A 24,351-nucleotide genomic window follows, 5' to 3' on the forward strand; every position below is an offset into this window, starting at 1 on the left:
AGTTTTCCAGTGGTTAGATGGAGAAAGAGTCTCACAGACTTTCCTGCCTTGGGCTGGCTTTGAATTATGATACTCAGATCTCAGCCTCCTGAGTAGCTAAGGTTTCAGGCATGAGGCACCGGTGCCTGGCTTCCCCTTAATTTTTTCTTGTGTGAACAACTAGAAACAGTCTATAACTTAGCCTGTCCCATAACTCTCATAGGTATCTTGAAAATTTTCTATCTGGACATAAAATGACTGATGCCTTATTGCAAGTAGATAACATGGGGTGAAGGAATAAATCCTGTTGGAGTTGGACTACTTGGACTGAGATGTTAATTCATAGCCAGACTAGCAGATTGTAGATGAGATGCCAATCTATACATAAGTTAAAGGAAATACCTTCTCAGCATGTACATGTGAAATCCTTGTTGCCTTTGGTAGACTGTGGATAGCTGGCTAGAGGTGCTAATGACAGTGAAAAGCTGCCTGTAAATGTGAGTATATGTGTTCATAGGCTCCCTGACTAAATGATTCATCTCTTTGAATGGAGCTGATAAGGTATTATTTGAATGTATATAGTTCACTACTTTCTGCTTAGTTTGGAGATTCATTTGTGGGTGTCAGAAAAACATTTTCACAATCATTCTCCATCTGGGCCTCCTGAGTCTTGCTAGAATATTTTCCTTTCTCATTCCAGCCAACTGGAAACATCATGTGGCCATGGTAGGGGATAACCATTTAGTAGCTTTTCCTTTTACAATTGCCATGGATTCAATTATCCCTCCTTCCCCCCTCCTCCCCTTCCTACTCCTTCTCCTCCTCTACTTTCTCCTCCTCTCCTCCTTTTTTTTTTTTTAATTTGTCGTTGTGAGGCTTGAACTCTGGGCTTGGGCGCTGTCCCTGCGCTCTTCAGCTCAAGGCCAGCGCTCTACCGCTTGAGCTATAGCACCACTTCCGGTTTTCTGGTGGTTTATTGGAGATAAGAGTCTCACTGTCTTTCCATTTAATTTTAGGAAACTAAAAATGCATAGTAGTTTATATGTATGGCTTCAATTTAGGACAATACTGATCTCCATGAATAAGTCCGTTGTGGAAGAAGTGGCATAGTACAGAAAGAGCATGACATCTGAAGTCAGAACACTTCACTTTGTTATTTATTTGGCAAAATCACTTAACCTCCTTAAATCTCACTTTTTTCACTTGTAAAATGAGGATAACTGTACTTTCCCTTTCTGCATTACAAGATTGGTGCAATATACTGGAAGTGTAAAGTCATGATGATGATGATGATGATGATGATGATGATGATGATGATGGTGTTGCTGGTGATTTCCAGTTTGGAACAAAGATGAATAATTGGGGATTTCCAGTTATAATTCTCCCAATGATAAGGGAAAGATGTAGATATATTAGGTATTCTTAGATAGATTATTAAATATATTTTTAAATTAATATATTTAGACATATTATATATTTATAATATATATTTATATATAATATATTTATAAGTTATATATTTATATAAATATATATTTTATATATAAATAATATATATTATTTATTATTATGTTATAATATATTATATAATAATATATATAATTTATTATTATATATGTGATATATAATATTATATATAGTATTATATGTTATATATAATAATAAATAATATATTATTTATATATAAAATATATGTTTATATAATATATTATATATGTTGTTTATATTATATATAAATATATAATATATTTATATTTATATATAAATATATAAATAATATATTCAATTAATTTGCAAGAGCTTATTGGGACATTATAAAATAATATGGTTGTCATAGGTTGTTGTAATTATTGGTCTTTATATAATATTCTATAATATTTTTGTTGGTATAATATTCTATTATCAGGCTCATTTTTATCCTCTTGGTTCAAAAAACATCTGTGAGCATCCCAGTGTGTACTATATAGAGGAAGAAATATTGTAGCAAAGGAAATATTGATCCCACACACATTTTCAGATTTGTGACCTTGAAAACATCATGTAAGCTAGCACTCAGTTTCCACATCTGTAAAACATGAACACTTTCCTGGCATAAAGCAAAGAATAAAGATAGAAATGAAATTATTAATGTGAAATGATTTTTCATTTCATATTACATTCAGCAGAGCATCTGAGGCAACAATTCACATAGGAGTTAGGTAATGTTTACAGGTCATTTTCTGCTTTAACATTCTACATGTTCTTCAACATTCACAGAGTACCCCTATACCCATAGGACTTCAGAGAAAATTGGGTGGAGAGAAATGAAGCATTGGAAGAATACTGTTGTTTGGGGTTTAAGAGTTAAGAATTCAGCTGAGTCTTGGCTTAGGAGGCAACTAAAAATTAAGACCTACTACTTCCTCAGGACAAGGAAACTTAGATACGTCCAAATCAGGAGAGTAAATTGGAGCAACTGAAGATGGAGGTCAAAAAATGATGATACAATTAAGTTGGCCATCTGGGCTTTGTTCTCCTACAGGCTAGGAAGCAGTTTATAGATTACTGGGTCTTGAGGTCGTATCTACAATAAAGCCATGTAATTTTCTTAGGACAACTGTAGATGACTGCTCACTGGAGAGGCACAGCTATTTCGGTAACACCAGACATAGGAAGAAATTCTCAGCTTATCAGATAGTATCAGGGTACTTGTCAAAACCCCAGAGTTCTTTGGTTCTAAAAATTCATGATATTATACATGGTCATCCTTCATGAGTTTATAAATCGTGTCCACATGCCATATATCATCTTAAATATCTTTTAGACAAAAAGACGGTACTAGTCCTTTTGATTGCCATCTTTTGGATAGACGCTAACTCCTTTCTAACTTTGATATGTCACCACACTATTGTAGTGGACATAGTATTCTCCTTAGAAGTATAAGATCAGGAAAATGTATATTTTTTCTTGGTTTTGAATGCCTATCTTGATCATATGCAAATCTGGCCAGCATCTGGCCCAAAGAAGCAATCAAGTGTCTTATAAATGTGTTTGAGCAGATTCTCTCTTAAATGCACTGCTTTGCAGGAATGTGTATGGAAATTCACTCATTTTTATTTCCATTAAGTCATTTTTTTTCACATCTTCTTGAATTATCTAATAGATATGAGGTCATCTTTACCAGAGTAGTAATTTTCCTGGAAGCAATCAAAGCATTATGTGGGGTCTGGAGAGTAATCTGAGGGGCACGTGGGTGGTCCAAGAACCTGGAATGTGTGCTGTGCTGCAATCAGTAGAATGATTTCTTTCAAGGCCCACCATCTCTCCTGCATATGCTGTCTACCTTAGACATAAAGTCCTATGAAATCCCTCAAAAAGAAAATCAGCTGCATTAAACAATTTTACTTCCTCAAGTACTTAATGATAAATTTCAATCTAGTGTGTGTGCTTTCCAAGATCTAGTTTAGTATTATTTTGGCACAACTACACTTAAGATTATCATGGCCATAATGTCAAATCTAGAGTTCCAACAACAGAGCTATATCATAGTATATTACTGCCTTCTCCCTTTCTGTCTCCACTAAATGGCATTACAATTAAGGTCTTTCTTTTTCTTTTTTCTTTTTTTTTGAGAGTATATTCAAAAGAGAAACTCGGAAGGGAGCATCTAAACTTAGTTTCACTGATCAATCCTGACATCTAAATTAACTCTCTTTTTCTAAGCGTCAACAGCTTCCAAATCAATATTTCCTGCTCCACCAATTTCCATCAAACAAAAATGTGTTCTCTGAAATGGGATCAGATGAATCACTAAAGAAAGCACCTGTCCTGACAAGGAAAACAAGTCTGTCTAATGAGGCATGGTGGCTTAACCAAGCAGCAGTCCCTTGGCATCTCAAAGGGCTGCTGTCATTTGTGACGACCTTTGTAGGTCTTTGGACTTGAGATATTTTATGTAGTTTTGAATTACAAGATGGACTATGGGTCCATCTTGCCATGGTGAGAAGGCACTGTCCCATACAAATGAGAATGTGTATCGCTTTAGTTAACCCAGGATCATTTATATATAGTCTCGTTCTCCATTTGACAAACCTCCTATCATCCTTACCCCTCACCTTATACAGAATCTATACTAATTAGAGAGTTGACTCTACTATTTATACAGAAACAACGACAACCACCACCACCCAAAACTAAAAACAGAAAATCTATGTACTTAAATTTAAAGTCAAGTAGCAATGATTTTTGTTTTCTTTTGTTCAGCTGGCCATTCCTATTATGTAGTATTGAAGACTCTGATGACCTGCTGGAGTCCTGCTGAGAGAGTGGCAGGTGCTGCCCCTCTGTGGATCCAAGGCCAACCCTGTCTGTCTTCTCAGGTGTGGTGCTAGAAGTACCTGAGAAAACCTCAGAGCACTGGTGGGCTTCTCTCTATTGCTTCCTCAAGCCCAAAATGGTATGGGACCCTGGAGAGGCAAACCTTAGATGTGGGATACACAGTCTCAGATTACAGCTAATTATTCAAGAAGCCCTGGAAAGCGCTAATTCTAGGTTACTTCATTTCCCTAATTTGTAGAGTAAGCATAGAATCACTTTCTCCCATGGGTCTGTTCTCTGTCATATTCATTTTCTCTCCCCTTATCTCATTTCTTGTCTGTGCCTCATCTTAAGTGAGAAAGCACATCTCAAATGATAAGGAAGTACTTTCATTACTGTTAAAAGTTCCACACTTTGTATACTCATTATTGTTCTCTGCCTGCTAGGAATTCCATGATGTCTTCATGACTAATAGTTCTCTCTCGAGGTTCTGGCATGATCCCAATGTCATTAAGCAGAGAACCCTTAGATGGCAGCTTTGTAATCCTACCTAGTGTGTGGCTCAGCACTCTTATAAGCAGTGAATATAGACCTTCAGCATGCTATCTGTGTGTGTGTGTGTGTGTGTGTGAGAACCTGCATACACATGCCTGTTCTGGTTGAGCACTGATTGGAAAAATAATGGGGAAGATAACTGTGTTCAATATGACAAATTCTAGCATAGAATTAGCAAGGGAGTGTGAATGTGATTTAGCAATAGTTGAATAAAATATGACATTTTTGTCTCTTACACTAAGTTGGTAGATTAAATTTTATAAGCTTCAGCAGCTCCCATGCGTGTGAAAGAATATTGAAAGGTGGAAAGTGTTTCTCTGTTTAGGATTAATTTATGATGAAGATAGGGATCTGCCTAGAGAAAGCAGAGGACAGTGTCACTTAAGAGAGCATAGAGCAAAGAACAGCAACTACCAAAGGGAAGTGTTATCCACCTAGCGGGAGGTGCTCCTACATTCATAGAGGAAGTTACCTGTTCTTTCCTCATTGTGGCCATGTGTATTGACCCTTCTAGGTTTCAGTGGCCTCATCTGTAAAGTAGGAACTGTGTCTGTTTCAGTGGTTGTGAGGGTTGATGGTAAAGGAAAAGGCAACATAATTACAAATGTGCCACTAGTCATTATGTCTATACTCTTGGAGGTCTGAGTATGTCCTCCAGTAAAACATTTAATATAAGGCCTTCTGAAGATAAGAATTCTTGTATCCTTTTTTAAAATCAATTTTTAAATGGCAAGAAAATGGTCTTCTAGGAATCACACATGTGTTGGAAATAGTATTGGTAATTGGTACTATTTAATCACTACTTTATGTGTCAGGAGCTGGTACCCTAGTACCTTAAATCTATAATAAACAAATCTACCTGGTTTTGCCGCCAGAATCTGTTTATGGATAAAATGATTTGTATTTCCCATGGGTGATATGTCAGAACTGAACAGAGATAGAAAGAGAATTTAGTCTGGGGACAATTTGGAAAAGCTCTGGAATATTCTTGCAATATAATGTGTGAGATTACAGTCAGAGCTACTTCTGCACTGGATCTATTTATTATAGCGGCCAAACTTTCAGAAATTAGTCCTACTAATCTTTATATCCTATGTTTTCTAAGGCCTGGTTTCTTCAAGGACACATCTGTAGCTCTGTGCTCCTCACTCCTCAGCAAGAGCAGGGCCAAGCCAGGCTCACCTGTTTGACTTCAGCTTGGAGGTGCCGCAGCTGGAGACACTGTTCTAGCCGCTTATGGGTCTGCTCTGCGTTCAGCTCCAATTCATGTTGCTTCTCGTGGAGAAACTCCAGTAGCTCTTGTACTTGGGCCGCAAGGTCAATGTCTTTTTCACAGATTAACTCAATTCCTAGTTAAAAAATGTAAACAATTAAAATCCAGGTAGTACTGTGAAGTCAACATTTTCCTAGTATGCACAAGAAAACTGGAATTTGGAAGCAGTCATTATCAGACCCTTCTAACCTCTAGAATGGATTCCTCACCACAATAGATCCTATTTAGGATGCTCAGACCACACCATCTCTTTTGGGTAAACTGATCCATAGGAATTACTTTTCAACAGAGGATTAAGTTCTTATTATGAACAGGAGTTAGAAAGTTGGTCCTCTAGAAGCCAAACCCTAGACAATAACCATCAGTCTCTACTTGGGGGATTTTCCAAAACTCAGAATATTCAAAGGCAAACCTTTGGATCATGTTGGAAATTATAAAATCAGACCTAAAGAGGACCCTGTCTCAAACTTCTGCAAAAGACACAGTTTCTTTTTTCTTTTCCTTTATCTTTTTATAGTGGTACTAGACTTGAACTCATGGCTTTAAGCTCTCAGTTTTCATGGCTCTAACACTTGAGCTTGGCTAGACTGACTTTGAGCTTTGATTTTCAGATCTCAGCCTCCTGAATAACTAGGGTTGCAGGCAGAAGCCACTGGCACCCAGCATATATTTTCTTTTGACTGGTCATATATAATTTTTTATTAGATGGGAAATGTATTATGATGTCAGTATCCAGTTAGTGATGATTTTTATTAGCCAATTTACATCCCTTAAAAAAAGCAATTCATTAGAAATACATACTAAATTGGGCACTGGTAGCTCATGCTTATAATCCTAGTTACTTAGGAGGCTGAGATCTGTAGCCAGTTCCAAGAGTCTCTTATTTTTCAGCAGTGGAGGTGTAGCTCAAGTGGTAGTTGTATCATCCCTGAACAAAAAAATGTAAGCTAAGAAGGAGAGATCGTGATTTCAGGCTCCAGTACCATAAAAAAAATGCATTCTGCACATTGAATAAACATACCTCAGCAATAGCACAGGGATATTGGCTGCTCATCCATTCAGAAAAACTATCATATTTAAGTTTTTAACCACACAGAGTGCTTGATGATTGTTTTACTAGTTCAAAGCAAGAAGTCCTGTCAACCACTAACCAGTGTTTCCAACATTAATAAACATCCAACTTGAAATGGGAGCCCTGAGTCAATATCTGCTAGCCATAACCTGTGGTTCATTCCTTGTCCACCTTCCTGTCTTATTCTTTCTGTACACTTTCCTGACACACAAATGCACACACACATACATTACTTCTGCTCATCACACCAATGTCCCCAAATGGAAAAGTTAAATTCTGAAACACAACAAAGAAACCGCCATGGTTATATCATGTACTTGTTTAGCATGCAAAGACAACAGGGAAAGTTTACTAGCTTTGATCCAATCCTGAGTTAGAATCCAAATTACTTTATCTTTCAGAAATTTCATTTTCCTTACATGTAAACTAAGTTTTTCTATTCCTCAGCCTTGCTTATATTCTTAGCTTAGAGAAAAATCTAACTCTGGATTGCTGCCTTGCCCTGACCCCCCTCTGTCCAAATCCTTTCTTGGCTTCCCATCAAGTAACCTATGATCCGAGGCTGCTGTGGTTCTGTTAGAGATATGAAACAATAGGGACTTAACAAGGAAGGTTCAGACTCAAAAGCCCAGCAGTAAGTTCCCAAGGACAGTGCACATCCATGAAGGTCAAACCCAAAGCAACCCACTAATATCAACATATAGCCATCTAAAAAACAGATCTCCTATAGCCTGGCATCGGCGGCTCACCTCTGTAATCCTAGCTACTCAGGAGGCTGAAATCTGAGGATCATGGTTCAAAGCCAGCCTGGGCAGGAAAGGCTACGAGACTCTTATCTCCAATAAACTCAGAAAAAATTCAGAAGTGGCACTGTGGCTCAAGTGGTAGAGTGCTGGCCTTGAGCACAAAGAAGCTCAGGGACAGCACCTAGGCCCAGAGTTCAAGCCCCATGATCAGAAAACAACAGCAACAAAACAAAACAGAAAAAACCACAACAAAACTAGATCTCCTTTGAGGGATGTCTACAATGCTGTGACTCACAGCATCAGAAACTCAGCCTTGCCACCACCAGCACACCTGCAGCCTCCTCTGGGGGAGTATGAGGAAAGTCTGTATACACCAGGGGAAATTCAGTTCTAGGGGCAAAAATAGTATTTTATATAAGCACAATATGGAAGAGTGGGAAAAAATATTTCCTGGTGTTACATGATAATAATTTCAGTATCTTCTCATGTTTATTTTTTTCTGTGAGTTTCATAATTCCGAGTCCTAGCTCCTAAAATATCTGTGGAAGACAGAAAGAACGGCTTGTTCTTTTGGCAGCCAACCCCCTCTAGTTACTATTTTCAATTACCAGGAGGATGAGGTAGAACACCTCCTTGACCGAAATCAAAAGAAGAAGAAATGGAGAAATTACTGTCTCTGCTTGGCTGGGTATGGGATTTGACCCTTAGCTCCTATGTTTACTTTCCACAAACATAATTTAAAATCCATCTCTTCTGTACATCCAGTCTCCGTGTGGATTTGATTCAGCTCATCTTCACTCTGCAAGTGTCTCTAGTGTTTTAGAATGATAGGCTTAATTCAAGTGTCTTTTTGGGAAACTCCACCCCTGCCACACTGCATGTGAATGGCCACTCTAAGGTCAATAATTCACCAAGGAGGGGAACCTTCCCTTCCTTCCCCAAGACTCAGGTCCTGAAATCCTATATATCTCATTTTATGTGGATGAACCTATGATATGCAAAAGATGATGATGGTACCCACCATGCCTTTGCCCTCCTCAACATCACATCATCATTGACAAAGGGGATGAGAGAACATAAAGGATAACTCAAGCCACATCCGGAAGAGAAAAGAAGCTCTCTTTTCCACTGCTCCTGATCACTTTGCTGAGTCCCAGATGCTAAAACCTGTGAGCTATGAAGTATCCATCCATCATTGGCAAGCAGAGTTTGCTTGTGTTGATATTTTTAGTCTCAATTTCATTCACCTCCCGTCTTCCTTAGGGGTTTGCAGTGAGACAGAAAAACATGTGTATTCTTTCCATCAAGAACTGGATATATTTATAATGAAGCAGTTTATCAATCTTTAAAAAAACAGTAATGAAGCTGGGTACCAGTGGCTCATGCTTATAATCCTAACTACTCAGGAGGCTGAGATCTGAGGACTGTGGTTCAAAGCCAGCCTGGGTAGGAAAGTCTGTGAAACTCTTATCTCCAATCAATCACAGTAAAAGCTGAAAGTGGAACTAAAGCTCAAGTGGTAGAACACTAACTAACCTTGTGCAACAGAAGCTCAGTGGCGACAATGCCTAGGCCGAGTTCAAGTCCCAGAACTGGCAAAGAAATAACAACAAACCCCCCCCCCCACAAAAATAGTACTGAGGTTTCTTTCTGATGTGCCTCTACAGTGTCCTGAGCCTATACTCCCAAGAAGTCGGCTTTTTATTCCATTCTTCATATTGTCATAGGGTCCATATTATCACAGGCCTCCAGATGCCAGGCTACTCTGTCCTATTTATCTCTTTTCTTCTCGTTATAGTACTGTGCTTGATTCATATCACCCAACAGATTCCTGATCCATGGACAAAGAAGAGCCGGGGTTCTGTACAGTGGTATAGGGATTATCTGACTGCTTCATTAGTGACAGCTTAGCTTTGAGACTGCAACCTATTAACAGTGACCTTTCCTAAGCATCAGTACCTTGGCTGTAAAATGGGAACCACAACAACTTCTTAGGGATGCTGTGAGGCCCAGCTAAGATATAGACTATATAGCACCCAACATCTAGTCAGCTCAAAATATCCATTTTTTCCCATTTTTTCTTTTCCTTGGAGAAAATAAGTTGATTATTGATGGGACTTTTGAAAGGCTTATATAAATTAGAAATATAAAATCTACTGACAAGTGTTTATATACTTGCTCAATATGTATTATCATTATACACTATGTTGGTTGAAATATTGTTGGGTTAGTGTGCTCAATTCCAGCTCACAACAGATTCATACAGAATCTTTTGAAATCACCATGTCCTGGGCACATCCCAGAAGGTTTAATTGGGTCCCAGAAATCAGTAACTCTTAAAGCTCTTAAAGCAGATTCTAACACAGAACCAGGAGTGTGAAGCACTGGACAAGATGGCACTATGGATACAACCCAAGGAACAGTGATGTTCTCATGCCACACTCAGCTGTAGAGTGTTCTGCACTGGTATTTAGATTCAAGGCACAGCAAATACCAAGTGTTACTTTGTTTTCCTTGGTTGTCTTGTTGGGGGTACTACTTTATTATCCATTCATTCTTTCCTTTTTTGTGATAACTGAGGATGGAAGTCAAGGCCTGGCTCATGCTAAGCAGGCTACAGGCCAACTATAATACCAATTTTATTTTCTCAAGGAAAGAGGCAGTTCCTCTCAGGGTCAGATAGGGCTATTCCTGGCTATCTTGTCCATACCTATGACACATTTCAACTATTTCTAAGTATCTGCATCTGCTTCACATGGAGAATACTATCTTTTCTCTTTTCTTCTTCCCTCCTACTCTTCTTTCTGTGTCATTCCATATATACAACACCCAGGTCAGAAATTACAAAGTTCTTTAATCAGGTTTTTAGATCAGTTTTTCTCAACTGTGGCTGTACCTTATAATCACCCGGGAAGTTAAAAAAAACCCACCAAAACAAACCTGGGCCCACTCCAAACTAATTAAGGCAGAATTCCTGTGGGGCAAGGCTCACTCGCTGGTATTTTTAAGAAGTTTCCCAGTTGATTCTAAGTGTGCAGCCAGGTTTGGAATTACTGCTTTACAATGAGACTCTTCCTTCCTTTCAGCTCCCTGGTAGCCTGAGTTGTTTCCATTTTGAAATACACAGGCTTTTCCTATCATTTCCTTTTACAATGTAAATAAAATTATTTGTGGTCCATTATTTTTGCCTACATCTGTTCCACCCACACTGATGTTCACTCCTGATTATTTCAGCACATGTTATTACTGACAATTTGCTATGCGTAAGACATAACCATTCTGCTAGAGGCTGGAGTGTTGAGAAACTGTCCTTGGGCTGCTGGAGAAGCTACAGGAACTCAACCCCAAAAGTCTGCTTGCAGTGTGGGCTAGAATTCAAGTATTAAACAGCAGTTGTTAGGCTTTACTACATTCTTTCCATGCTTATGTATGATCTCACTGCATTCTTACAATGACCCCATGTGATGGGTCATCCGAAGTCATCACTCTCTTAAAGGGATAGTTTTAGAAAGATTGGGTAGCATGCTTGAGGACACTCAGCAGGATGAGTGGCTGGGACTTCAGCCCAGGATCTCCTCTTGTTTCTATGTTCTTGGCCTCCTTGAATAAGGACAAGGATTCTTGCCATGCCTTCACTTCCAGCTTCTTGCTGGTTAACTGGAGATAATAAGAGTCTTTCAGATTTGTCTGTCTGGGCTGTCTTCAAACCATGATGCTTAGATTTCTACCTCCTGACTATGATTGTAGGTGTGAGCCACTAGTGCATAGCTAATAATGATTCTTGCAAAACGTAATTTATCTTACAGTATTTTCAAAAGCTAGGATGGGTGTTTCCAAAGTCAGAATACTTGTGATGGTCCTGGACTTGGAGTTCAGGCAGCATGTTTCTTCCCAGGAACACTTACCTCTTCCAAACTTGAAACTCAAGCAGATAATACTATAGTGAGTAGAGGACAGGAGCCAATTAAGATTTGCTCCTATGTGCCCAATTCCTAAGGTTGATATGGTCTTTGCTTCGGTTAAAATTGTTGGCATACCAGAGGGATTTAGTAGAGCCTAAATATTATTAACTTCACACATGAAGCATATGGAAATTCCTTAGTGTTGACTACTAAAAAAAAACCCAAAGCATAAACCTTTAGTTAATTTAGCAAAGAATGTTAAAAACCAACCAAAGCTTTAGTTTTTCTATTTGGCCTTAGTCTAGAACAATACGTTCTATTTTACCTTTATTCCAAATACAGTTCATAAGACATGGTGAGTGCCTATTTATTATCTCAGTCTGTATTTATTACTGGAAGCCTTGCATTCTTCAGGGCCCACCCAGTGTCTACCCTTACCCTCTACCCTACCTACTTAGCTCCAGTTGCTACAAGCCCACAGTGAGCTAGATGCCTTCTCATGGGACAGGTCATGCTCTGAGAGTGAGCTCCCTGAAGTAACCTGGATCTGCTCCCTTTGAAGTCCCAGGGACTCTGCCAGACTGAACAGCCAGCTATGGTAGGAGTTGAGGGAACAGCCAGTTTCAGCAGAGAAGGCTGAGGAGGCCAGCCAGACTGCTTTTAAAAAAGCTTATTTCAAGGATCCTGTGGGGGTGGGCAGCCCATCTGTTTGGGGGTACTTTCACCCACTCAGCCCTCATGGTTAAGGTGGACGCCAAGCACAGCCAACCCCCAGTCACAAGCAGTCCTCAGGGACTGCCAACCATCTTTCGATTGCCATGGATGCCTGGATCCTGGGACAGAAGTTGGCTTGCTTAGAGTTATATCAGTCTCTCAGTGGTCTATTCAGAAGAATGAAGGGAAAGCATACTTCCACAGCCTCTCCGCCAAGCCTTTCTCCTAGTTCCTGGGTTTGCATGTTTTATGGCTCCCAGTGGTAGCTGGATAGCCAGATATAATGAGCATTATGAGGGTAGATGCAGAGCTAAACTCTTGAATGCAGATGAGATTTTCAGTCTCAGAAAAGGGATTGCTGTTCCTCATCCCTTCTCCCCCGTGAAGGTTCTGAAAAAGCATGCTTATGTGCTAGAACACTACTTCTCAAACTTCAATGCACAAATGATTTATCCAGAGATTTCGTTAACATGCAGATGCAGATTCATGGGTATGAGACAAAGCTTGTGATTCTGCAATTCTAACTAGCTTTGAGTGATAGCAATGCTCCTGGTCCAGGGCTTACTCTGAGTGGCAAGTAGAGCATCAGAAGTGTTTGTGGAAGTACAAATTGCAGGACTCTACTTCCAAGAGATTCTGGTATGATGGTGTCTAGAGGTATGTCCTTAAATTCGCATATCAAGAAAGTTTTAGGTGATGCTAACCATATTTATCTGGGGACAAGTTGAAAGCCACTGTCCCAGGTTATTTCATAGATGGCAGCTGTCATGATTTAACTGATCAAAAGCAGTGACTCTCAGCCATGGCTGTACAGTTGAATCACCAAAGGAGCCTTTTACTGATTCTTGCCTCAAGGGCATCAGCAAGTTAGAATATCAAGGCATGGTGCTGAAGATTGTCATAAAAAAGGCTCCAAATAGACTGCAAGGTGAGTGAACCTTTCAGGGTTGTGGGTAATACAGGCTTCACACCTCAAAACCAGCGTGGTTGTAACACAGATAAGAATTCAAGGAAGGAGTGTGCTGAAAAAAGATTTATTAGATTCTCTCCTCTTTTGTTGGGAGTAAAGTTCCTTTGGATGCTGGTACAGTATTTACTTTTCAGATGTTTAGAAGAAAAATAGTACTCTAAAGTAAAGTAGGATCAGTAAGATTCCCTTGATAAGTTCAAGATTCTAATATCTTTCAAGGTCATCAGGGACTTGGCCCAATTGTACTTTAAAGTGTTGATGGTCTCAGCCCCAGTCTTCCTCAATGCAGAGAACAAGAGCCCTCTCATAACAAAGTCCTGCCTAGAAAAACCTGTGATAGGCTAGACTGGATGATAGAAATCCTGGATTCATCCAGATATGTGGGTTCATTCCTTCTCAACTAGCTGTCCTTAGGCATTGCTTTGGCTCTCTCCATCAAAGACTATGTTGGCAGGCATATAGTAAGGGTTCACACATTTGTTGGCTAAATCTTGAGCAGGAAAAGAAGTGAAATGTTGGTAGTTCAGCCATGTTTTATCTTTGAGAAGTTACTAAGGTATATGATCTATCTATAAATTTTTATTATAACATTATTTAAACTCATCTATGGATCAATAATAAAAAATATTGAAGATTCCCTGAAAGCATGAGCCAGAGACCCAGGAGACCACCTTAAAGAAGAGGGCAAGACAGAGGAGAGTGTGATGAGGCTGGTAGTGAGGGAATAGAACAGAGTTCAGCTCTACTCTGGAGTACAATTCCATAGGTATCTGATTTAGGTTTGTTTCTCCAACCATCATTTTAAAAAATGATACTAATTTCCATTCTTGGTGATCCTATTTTCTCCATAGTATCCAGAGACCCTATCTTTAGTGCCACCTTACCCACAGCCTAAATGGGCAAGCATGAAGAAGCCACTTCAACTTTCATCATATGGTTTCTTCTTTTTCTTTAAATTCACAAATAAAATTTTTCTTTTTTCTTTTTTGTATCTGTAGGAATAAAGTGAATGAGAATGAGAGACCACCCACCGGAAGCCTGGACCTCCATGATGTACTGGTGCAGATCCTGGCCCTGCTGGATGACCTCAAAGGTCATATTGTTCATGGCTAGCTTCCGTTCTGTATGGCGCTGCAGCCGCTGCTCTGCCAGGGTCAGATCCTCGGTGTTGAAGTCATTCATCTGCCGGAGCAAGTCCTCATTCCAGGCATCCAGTTCTGCTGTTACCTGTGAGGAACCACCATCATCAGGGCAAGCTCACCAGGCCCATGAGAGGCTGCTGGGTTGAAATTTACTAACTCAGAGCCATAAAACCACACATACCCCTCAGACAGTCTCTCCATTCTGCCTCTCTTTTACCCCTGGACTCTTATTTAAGCAACCTTGTCATGCACCCCCATGTATGTGTCTTTACGTGTTCTCTCTGCTTTTCAAAGCCTATACCAATAGCAAAGAAATGACAGGAAACATTTATGCTCTGAACTAGGGTTTGTAAAATGTTTGTATACTCATTTTGTTCAGTCTCCACAATGACCCAGTGAGGCAGGCTGTATGGGTTCTCCAAGCCTACCTTACAGAAGAGGAAGCTGATCCTTCAACGTTCAAAGGAATTTCTTTTTTTTTTTTTTTTTAGGAATTTCATTTTTAACTAAAGACAGAATAACTTGCCCCAAGTTTGCTCTGCTAATGAGGGGCAAAGCATCAGAAGTAGTTCAATTCTTCTACTGGCTACAAAGATTGTGTCTACTACCCCATAACTGTTGCTCATTAAAAATATCTCATTATTGGAGAGGTCTTTTAAGCTAAGCAGTCAGTTTATTTCAGAAATATAAGTTGAGGGCTAGAGAAGCTTTGAGTATGCCCTAAGGTTACATAATTAATTAAGGTACTGGTGTACATCAAACCCAGCCGTCCCCATCTGTTTCCTGTGTTGTGTTGTGCAGGATTCTCTTCCTCTGTTTCCTGGGATTAGTGACCAACCAGGTATAAATGAATAGCATCCCTCTAAACATTCAAGCACATTATGACCAACTGAAAAGTAATACTGATTCTAATGAAGACTGGAATATGTAATAAATGAAAACATCATTCCAACATGCAGTAACTAATTGTTTATTGTTCTACACCTTAACTCGGATGATTTTGCCTCCTATACTTTAAGTTCTCTGCAAATAAGGACTGAGTCTTATACTCCCTTTACAATAAACCACAGAATAGGAACTCAGAATTACTGAATTAAGTAATTCCATCTGGTATGTCAATCAAAGTTTTTAGCTCTGTTTTCTCATGCTATCCTCATGATGGCCCATGAGGGCAACAGCATGAGTACTGTCAGCTTCTTTTCTGCAAAATGGAATTAATTTTTCCTAGTTTAGGTGTTTTTATTATGCAGGGTCTCATCTCAGCTGACAGATAACATTACCTTAAACACTGCTGCTTTAGGGACATTAGCGGATACTGGGAAGTAAAAAAATCAGATTGAGGGGCGGGAGAGAAAATTATTCTTATATCCCAGCCACACTGGGGTTGGAAAGCCAAGCAATCCCTCACAAGAGTATGCTTGTCTGGGTACCAGGATTCCATTTGTTATCTAACAGTAAGGTCTTTCTTTAAGTAAGACAGAAACAGATGAAAATGTGGTAGCTTTCTTTGAGACAGTGATGGAGGAACTGTTAGAATATTGCCCTCCACCTCCTGCCCCACATTTTTTTTTTCAGGCCAGTCCAGGAAACTATTTGAACACAGCAGGAAAACCAAGTATTTACTTATTGTGGGGAGGCCTCAGGGAGTCTGGGAACTAGCCAGTTATCAGGAAAAAAACAGGTTTCTTTGGAGCCCCATTGTTAAGGATTATTTAATTCTTTAACACATAAAGGGGCTAAGCAGAGGAAAGTAAGACATATTTCACTAATATTTAAGAAATAATTTAAAAATAAAAAAGAAATAACTTATAGGATAGTTTATTCTAAGAGAGGCATATAAGCATATTTTTCCTTTCTACATTTAGAAAATAAAAGAGAATACACATATTTTAAACATTCAGTTTCCAGAGTTTTGAGTATATACATCCTTATAGCCAGTGCCCCAAACAAAGTATAGATGAGTGCTCTAGGAGTTAGAAATGGAAGTCTCACCAGGTCACACATTTCCACCCAGCAGTCTAGGCACATATATATCTCAGGTCCTTAGCTTAGGTGTTTTCATTCTGATGGGTCTCCTCCTAGCTGACAGGTGGCATCACCTTCCCTATTAGCAAACACTGAGGCCCCCTACTCAGACTCCTTTCCAGTTTTTGCTCTCATTAAACCAGGCACCACTTTCTGATTTCCATAATTATAGATGGAATTTTGCCTATTCTTGGGTCTTATGTGACTGAGATGTTATTATGTGTACTTTTTATGTCTAGTTTCTTTGGTTCAATACTCTGTATTAAGATTCATCCATGTAACTGAGTATATGAATAGTTTTTCCTTTGGTGTAGACAAACATACTCCATTGTGTAGATGCACCATGATTTGTATCTCTACTATTCTACTAACCAGCTTTTGGAGGTGCTTGGACTTAACCAATAGGTTGATGTGAAAATTCTTATGGGTCTTTATGTAGATATAGGTTTTCACTGCTCTTAAGTGATTACCTAATACGTAGAACTGGAGAGTCATGGGCTAGGCCTATCTTTATAAGAACTGTCAATATGGTTATAATGTTTTATGATTCTATACCTTTACATATGAAAATTCTAGTTGCTCTATATCCTCACTATCACCTGGCATTATTGTCTAATAATTAATAACACTAGTGGGTCTGAAGTGGTATCTCATTACAGTTTTAAATTGTGTTTTATTGTTGACTGCTAATGGTGACCACATTTCCTTTTTTGTAAATTTTTTAAATTTTTAATTGTTATCATAAAGGTGATATACAGAGGGGTTAGAGTTACATAAATCAGGTAATAAGCACATTTCATTTGGGACAGTGTCACCTCTTCCCTCACTTTCTCCCAGTTTTTCCCTCCTGTCCCTACCTACAAGTTGTATAGTTCATTTTCAACATAGTGTCTAGTGAGTACCACTGTTGCATTTGTTTACCTTTTGTCCCTCCATTTCTGTGCCCCCCTTGCCCTCCCAAACACAAAAAGAAATAAGACAAAAAGGTATCCTCCTTTGGTCTCGTGTGTGAATGCCTACAGTCCTGTATAATTTATCATGACCGAGTATATTTTTTAGATCTAGATTCCACATATGGCAGAAAACATGTGCCGTTTGTCTCTCTGAGTTTGGCTTACTTCACTTAACATGATTTGTTCTAAGTCCATCCATTTCCCTGCAAATGACATAATATTATTCTTTCTAATGGCTGTGTAAATGTACAGGTACTAGATTTCATTCATCTATTGTAGAGCACTTGAGCTGCTTCTATAGCTTGGCTATTGTGAATAGTGTAGCAATGAACATGGATATGCAAATATCTTTACAATATCCTGGCTTGTGATTTCTGGGTAGATGCTCAGGAGTGGTATGGCTGGGTTATAGGGAAGATCTATATTTCATTTTTTGAGGAACTTCCAGACTACTGTCCAAAGTGTTGTACTAATTTACATTCCCACCAACAGTGCAATAGAGTTCCTTTTCCCCCACATTCCCACCATTTGTTGTTCAAATTCATGATGTTGGTCAATCTAACTGGGATGAGTCTTTTTATTTGTATGGTGAACACATTTTCATATGCTCTATTGGTCATCTGTATAGATTATTCTCTCTCTCTTGCTTTGATCCCATGGAACTGACCCTGTAAAGGGCTTTTGGCTGAAGAATGATTCCAGAATTTGTATTCAGATTCTTGTGTACAAAGCTGGCATAAAATAGGGGTATTGGTAGTACCCTAGTTACCTAGGAGGCTGAGAATTGTGAGGACTGTGGTTCAAGGTCAGCCCAGGAAGAAAAATTTGTGAAATACCTCTTGACCAAGAGCTGGGTACACCTATCATCATAGTTACAACTGAAAGCTAAAGTAGGCTGATCATGGTCCAGGTATGTGCCTAGGGAAGGAAGAAAGCACAAAAAAACCAGTTGGAAGTGTGGTTCAGGGGTAGAGTGCTGCCTAATAAGTGTGAGTTCAAACCCAAGTACTGTCACAACAAATAACAAACCCTGTTTCAACCTTCAAGTTACCTTATTGATAAGTTACCTTATTGATTTCTAATAATACTTCATGCTGTTCTGTTAAGAACTGGCCAGCCAGTTTCCTGCTGACTTGTAGAGTAAGCTTGGCCCCTGCCGGCCTCCTTCCTGGTCAAGTAACCCTGAAATGTCTTTGTCTTCCCTAATCTGTCTAAGCCCTGACCACCCTTCTATGCATACCCTCTGATTTAAAGAGATTCACAAGTGCATGGACACCCTCCCTGACCCTCACTTTCATGGTTTGTCTCATATCCTGGGTGAGTTCTCACAGAGATGAGGTTGAAAAGGAGAAAAGTCTGCAGAAGGGGATACTTGGCAAGTTAAGTCCATTTGGAGAGAATCTGAGCAGGCCTGAACTAGGGCCTGACTACATGAATGAAAGATGGTATGCAAGGTTCCCAAGTACTCTCAGCTTTCTGTCAGCTTCTTCACTTCCTCCTTCCACTTAATTAGCTCCCACTTAGCTCCCAGGCCACTCAGATCCTCTCTTGGCTTCAGTAGCACCTCTCTTTCTCACTGAGTTAATTGGTGTGTTAAAATACGATGACCTCTTTGAGGGATAATTTGGCAATATTTCTATCCTAACAATTGTCTGCTCTAGAGACAAAGAAAGAAGGGACTCTGACAAAGAGCTATAAAAATAATTTTAGAAGGTGTAAGAGGCACTTGGAAATGAAAAGGCTCTCTCGCGCCCATTCTTTCTCTCTCTCTCGCTCTCTCTCTCTCTCTCTCTCTCTCACACACACACACACACACACACACACACTAAATAAACAAACAAACAAAAACAGAACCAAGCTGAGTATGATAGCTTACTGCTGTAATCCTAGTCACTCAGGAAGCTGAGATCAAGAGGATCATAGCTGAAGGCCAGCAAAAGGTTAATGAGATCCCATCTCAACTGAAAAAAGGTGGCTGTGCATGGTGGCTGGTGTCGCATGCCTGTTCTGGTTATAGCAAGAACGTAAGGAAGATCATAGTTTAGGATTTGAGGGGAGCGGGGAAGAAAGAATACAAATCCCTCAGGCAAAAAGGAAGACTCTATCTCAAAAACAAAAAACAAAATGAAACAAAAAAAACCCAAAAAGCTAGAGACATCACTCAAGTGGCAGAGTGCTTACCTGGCAGGCATGGAGCCCTGCATTCAAACTCTAATACCACAGGGAAAAAAAAAGGTCAAAACTTTCCTACCAGATGAGAGTCATCAAATCTAGTTTCTTGTTATCAAAAGATTGATAGATAGGAGTTGATTAACAGTTGATTGGGTGCTATTCTCAGAAAGCTCTCTCCATTGGTTCCTCCCATTTGTGGTCTTCCCCAGTATTTATGTGTAAAGACAACTTTAGTGTCTCTTCCTAAGCTGTTTACTCTGTACCTGCCTGAATCCAAACTCACCTTCCCCTTTTTGCCTATTTCCTGTGGTCTGTGGTCATCACTGAGCTCTCTATCACCATCTGCAAAGTCAGAAGTCTCACAGTGTTGATCTTCCCCCCCTCCCACACCCCAGGGAAGTTTTTAGTCCTTGATAACGATCATGATGAAGATAATGATATGGTTGAAGATGACATTTTATTTGGCTGCTTTGTGTGTGTGTATGTGTGTGTGTTGGTCCTGGGGCTTATACTCAAGACCTGGGCACTGTCCCTGAGCTTCTTTTTATTCAAGGCTAGCACTTTACTACTTGAGCCAAAGCTCTACTTCTGGCTTTAATTTTTTTTTGCTAGTTTATGGAAGAAGAGTCTCATAGACTTTCCTGCCTGGAATTACTTCTAACTGCAATTTTCAGATCTCAGCTTCCTGAGTAGCTAAGATTACAGTATTAGTCACCAGCACCCGGTTACATTTTATTTTGAGCTGTGCATTTATTATGGGTTATGAATTTGACTATCTTTCATTTAATATTAGAGCAACTCTAGGAGTAATTGAAAGCAGGTAGTTTTTCCTGTAGTTTCAGAGCTGAGCATTCACCATCAAGTCCAATGCTCCTGACCATAAGTGTTCAAGGATTGAGTTAGAGGGAATGCCCTTCTTTGTATTATTCTCACATCAGAAAAGTGCCTGTTTTATCCTCTGTTTTCTTTAAAAACAAAACAAAAATGGGGTACCAGTGGCTCAACCCTGTCACTCTTGACTACTCAGGAGGCTGAGCTCTGAGGATCCTTGTTTGAAGCCAGCCTGGGCAGAAAAGTCTACAAGGTTCCTATCTCCAATTAACCAGTAAAAAGCAAGGATTGGAGCTGTTGGCTTAAGTGACAGAGTGCCACCCTTGAGCAAAAAAGCTAAAGGACACTGCCCAGGCATGGGCACACACACCAAACAAATGAAACGCTAAAAAAAACTTGTATTTGAACCTTATAAATACATCACATGTTCTTAGACCAGATCAATAAATTAATTGTACATTTTTGGTCTTCTATAAATGTCAGACATAATTTGTCCTTGTAGGACAACATACTGCCTTCCTTAATAGGTTATTTTTATTAAGAATTTGAGCCGGGTGCCGGTGGTTCACACCTGTAATCCTAGCTATTCAGGAGGCTGAGATCTGAGGATCGCAGTTCAAAGCCAGCCTGGGCAGGAAAGTTCATGAGACTCTTATCTCCAATAAACCACTAGAAAACCCAAAGTGGCACTGTGGCTCAAGTGGTAGAGTGCTCGCTTTGAGCTGAAATGCTGAGGGGCAGCACCCAAGCCCAGAGTTCAAGCCCCATGACTGACCAAAAAAAAAAAAAAAAAAAAAAAAAAGAATTTGATAATTTCTCTTCCCTGATTCTGTCACATTCCCAAATACGAAGAAAATGTGAACTGACCTAGAATTCTCTAGTTCCCCAGAGGCTTTTTGCCATAACAGAGATTGACCTGCAATCTGGTTCTGGTATGTGAACAGAGGAACTAGAGTTACAGTAGAAGATGTCCTATTCTCCAGGTGGGCAAGTTCAATGCGCAGTCAGAGCAAAAGCTTTGAATTTCCACCACAGATGCCTCATTTCAGGGATCTCCTAATATTACTCAGTAATAGAACAGACTAGCAGAACAACAAAGGCAACAATGACATGGAATGGTTAGCTGCCTGAAGTCTAGAAACAAATATATACTACATATTCATGTAAATTTATACATATGAAATGAAAATGCATTGTGAACAACAGTAACAATATTGACCATAGTGTATTAAATGTTCATTAAGTGCCAGGAACTTTGATAAAAAAAATGTTGTATGTGTTAATTCTTTAGATTCTCACAACAACCCTTTGGACTAGCACATGTCATTTTGATCTTTCAAATGAAGGAAACTAAGATTCCAAAAGCTTAAGTATGATTACTCAATTAGTAAGGTTAGTAAAACAGGTTTGAGTCCAGGCAGCCTAGTGCAAATACTGTATGTTTTTTTTTTAATTGTAAAGATACTATACAGAGGGTTACAGTTACATGAGTGAGGTAATGAGTACACTTCCTCTTGAACATTGTTACCCCCTCCATTGTTTTCCCCCTACCATCCCCTCCCTCCCTACCTTCCCCGAGGTTCTTTTTTTTTTTTTTGATTGTGATTAAGTGATTACATAATTTCTGGAATTTCACAGCAAATACTGTATGTTTGATCATGGTATAATACTGTTTGTCAATAAATGGTGATTATATATATTAAACAATACTGAATATGTACTGTATATTCCATTTTAATGGGATGTTACTGAAACATGAGTTGCTGACTAGAAAATAAACCTCTTTCTATATTATACTATCATTTTTTATTAAGCTAAGGGAAGGCTAAATTATCTCCACTGGCCTACATGTACTGGTTGGCAGGGAGGACAGCCGAAGAGATTCTCATTGCACAAGTTTTTCACCTATAATGAGTTTGTGTGCTAGAAGTTACCATTGTGAACTAGAATAATCTAAACTACCATAGTATTTACTCTTCTTGTCCAATAAAGTGTTATTTTTTTATTAATCAACTTAAAAGGTGGGTTTTACAGCTTTACAATGTCGGTGTGGGGGGGGGAAGGGGGTATAATTGGGTGGGGGGAGGGGGGAGGCTGGGAAGGGAGGTGAAGGGTAAACAAAGGAGGAGGCTGCAATGCTTGGTAAGAAATGTATACATTATCCTGCCCATGTAATTGTAGCCCCTCTGTACAGTATGTTCTCAAATAAAATAAAATAATATTAAAAAAAATAATATTAAAAAAAATATTAAAAAAAAAGCCACTGCTGGAAAAGCAAAGGAACTTGGCAGTCAAGAAATCCACTCCAGTTGTTTTTAGTTCTTGGCAAAATAATGCAAGAACATATTGCAGAACGTTATAATTGATGAGTCCCAATAGTCAATTACCTAATTGCTCTTCCAATTGGATCACTCAGCTAAATGGATAATTTTGACAGCCAACTTCATGTTCTTTTCTTCACTACTATTATGATTAAAACTGATATTTAATACAGTTATAACTTTGTTGATTAATTTGTTGTAGGGGCTCCTAAGTAGGATCCCTTATTTGGCTCATCTTGACCTCAGTTATGTGATTGAGAAGTCATACTGAGATTCCCCAGATGTCAGGGTGACAGGCCTACACTGGTTGTCAGTAGTCTCTGGGAATTTGAAGTATGTCCATCTATCAAATGCCTTTCTTTAGGAACGGGACCATAACTGTAGGTTCTGCAAGTCTAGATACTGGCCTGGCTTATATCAGCTCTGACACTGCTCTTATTACAGAAACCACCCTCAGCAGTTTCAAACTCAGAAGCTTCTCTTTGCTCTTCATCCCCACACTGAAGCATAGCTGGTATTTGAAATAATCTCATCTTCCTTAAAAATAACTTCTGACAATCTGACTTGAAGCAGAATTTTCCCATAGATCTGGCAGGATTTCCATTTCTAAGCTTAGATGCAGCATTTTCTCTTAGCTTTTGACCTCCTACAATATCGGGATGAAACCCCTTTGAAACTTGGATGCCATCATCTTTACTAGAGGATACAAAACCAAATCACTGCTTTTATCTCCCTCATGTTAGAAAGCTCTCCCACTACATTCCTATATTTATTCATGCATGCCAACTTTTTTGTTGGTTTATTTTTTATTTTGTGCTAGTCCTGAGGGTTGAACTCAGGTTTTGGATACTATCTCTGAGCTTTTGTGCTCAAGGCTTGAACTGTAACACTTGAGCCGCATCTCTACTTCTGGCTTTTTGGTGGTTAATTATAGCTAAGAATCTCACAGAATTTTCTGCTTGGGCTGGCTTCGAACCTTGATCCTCAGATACCAGCTTCCTGAGTAGCTAGGATTATAGGTGTTCGCCTCTGGCATCTAGCTGCATACCAAGTTTTTCAAGCTGTCCAGTCTTTGGGGAAAAATGGGGAATTTTTAAATATAGAAAGGCTGAAGAGTGTAAGTCCTACAACTTAAATATCACCTCTTCTATTGCAACATTTATATGGGATCTAATTTTAAAGTATTTGATTTACATTCATATTTCTTTAAAAATGGTATTTTCTTCATAGGCTCTGGATTATTTTTCAGCAGTGAAACTGAATTTCCCAGAATCACTGCAGGCAAAATAAATACACCCTAGTGATGCCCTCATCTGATGGCAGGGTAGTTCATGTTGAATGAAGTTAAACTAAACCACCAGCTCTGACCTCCAAACCACTGTCATCTAATCAAATAAGCC

At 39.2% G+C, this 24,351-nt stretch overlaps 1 protein-coding gene across 16 annotated transcripts in view; it reads right to left on the minus strand.

Moving 5' to 3' along the window:
- The window catches only part of Kalrn (kalirin RhoGEF kinase), a 611,632-nt gene that overhangs the window by 231,270 nt on the left and 356,011 nt on the right, over positions 1-24,351 (minus strand). For all 16 annotated transcript variants that reach the window (XM_070030027.1, XM_070030026.1, XM_070030024.1 and 13 more), the window contains exons 14-15: positions 14,539-14,734; positions 6,013-6,179 (exon numbers count right to left, since the gene is read on the minus strand). In XM_070030027.1, the coding sequence (XP_069886128.1) occupies positions 6,013-6,179; positions 14,539-14,734 (363 nt within the window). The remainder of the gene's footprint in view (positions 1-6,012; positions 6,180-14,538; positions 14,735-24,351) is intronic.

This window comes from Dipodomys merriami, unplaced genomic scaffold, assembly GCF_024711535.1.
Source record: "Dipodomys merriami isolate MVZ:Mamm:240054 unplaced genomic scaffold, mDipMer1.0.p SCAF_2, whole genome shotgun sequence".
NCBI lineage: Eukaryota > Metazoa > Chordata > Mammalia > Rodentia > Heteromyidae > Dipodomys > Dipodomys merriami.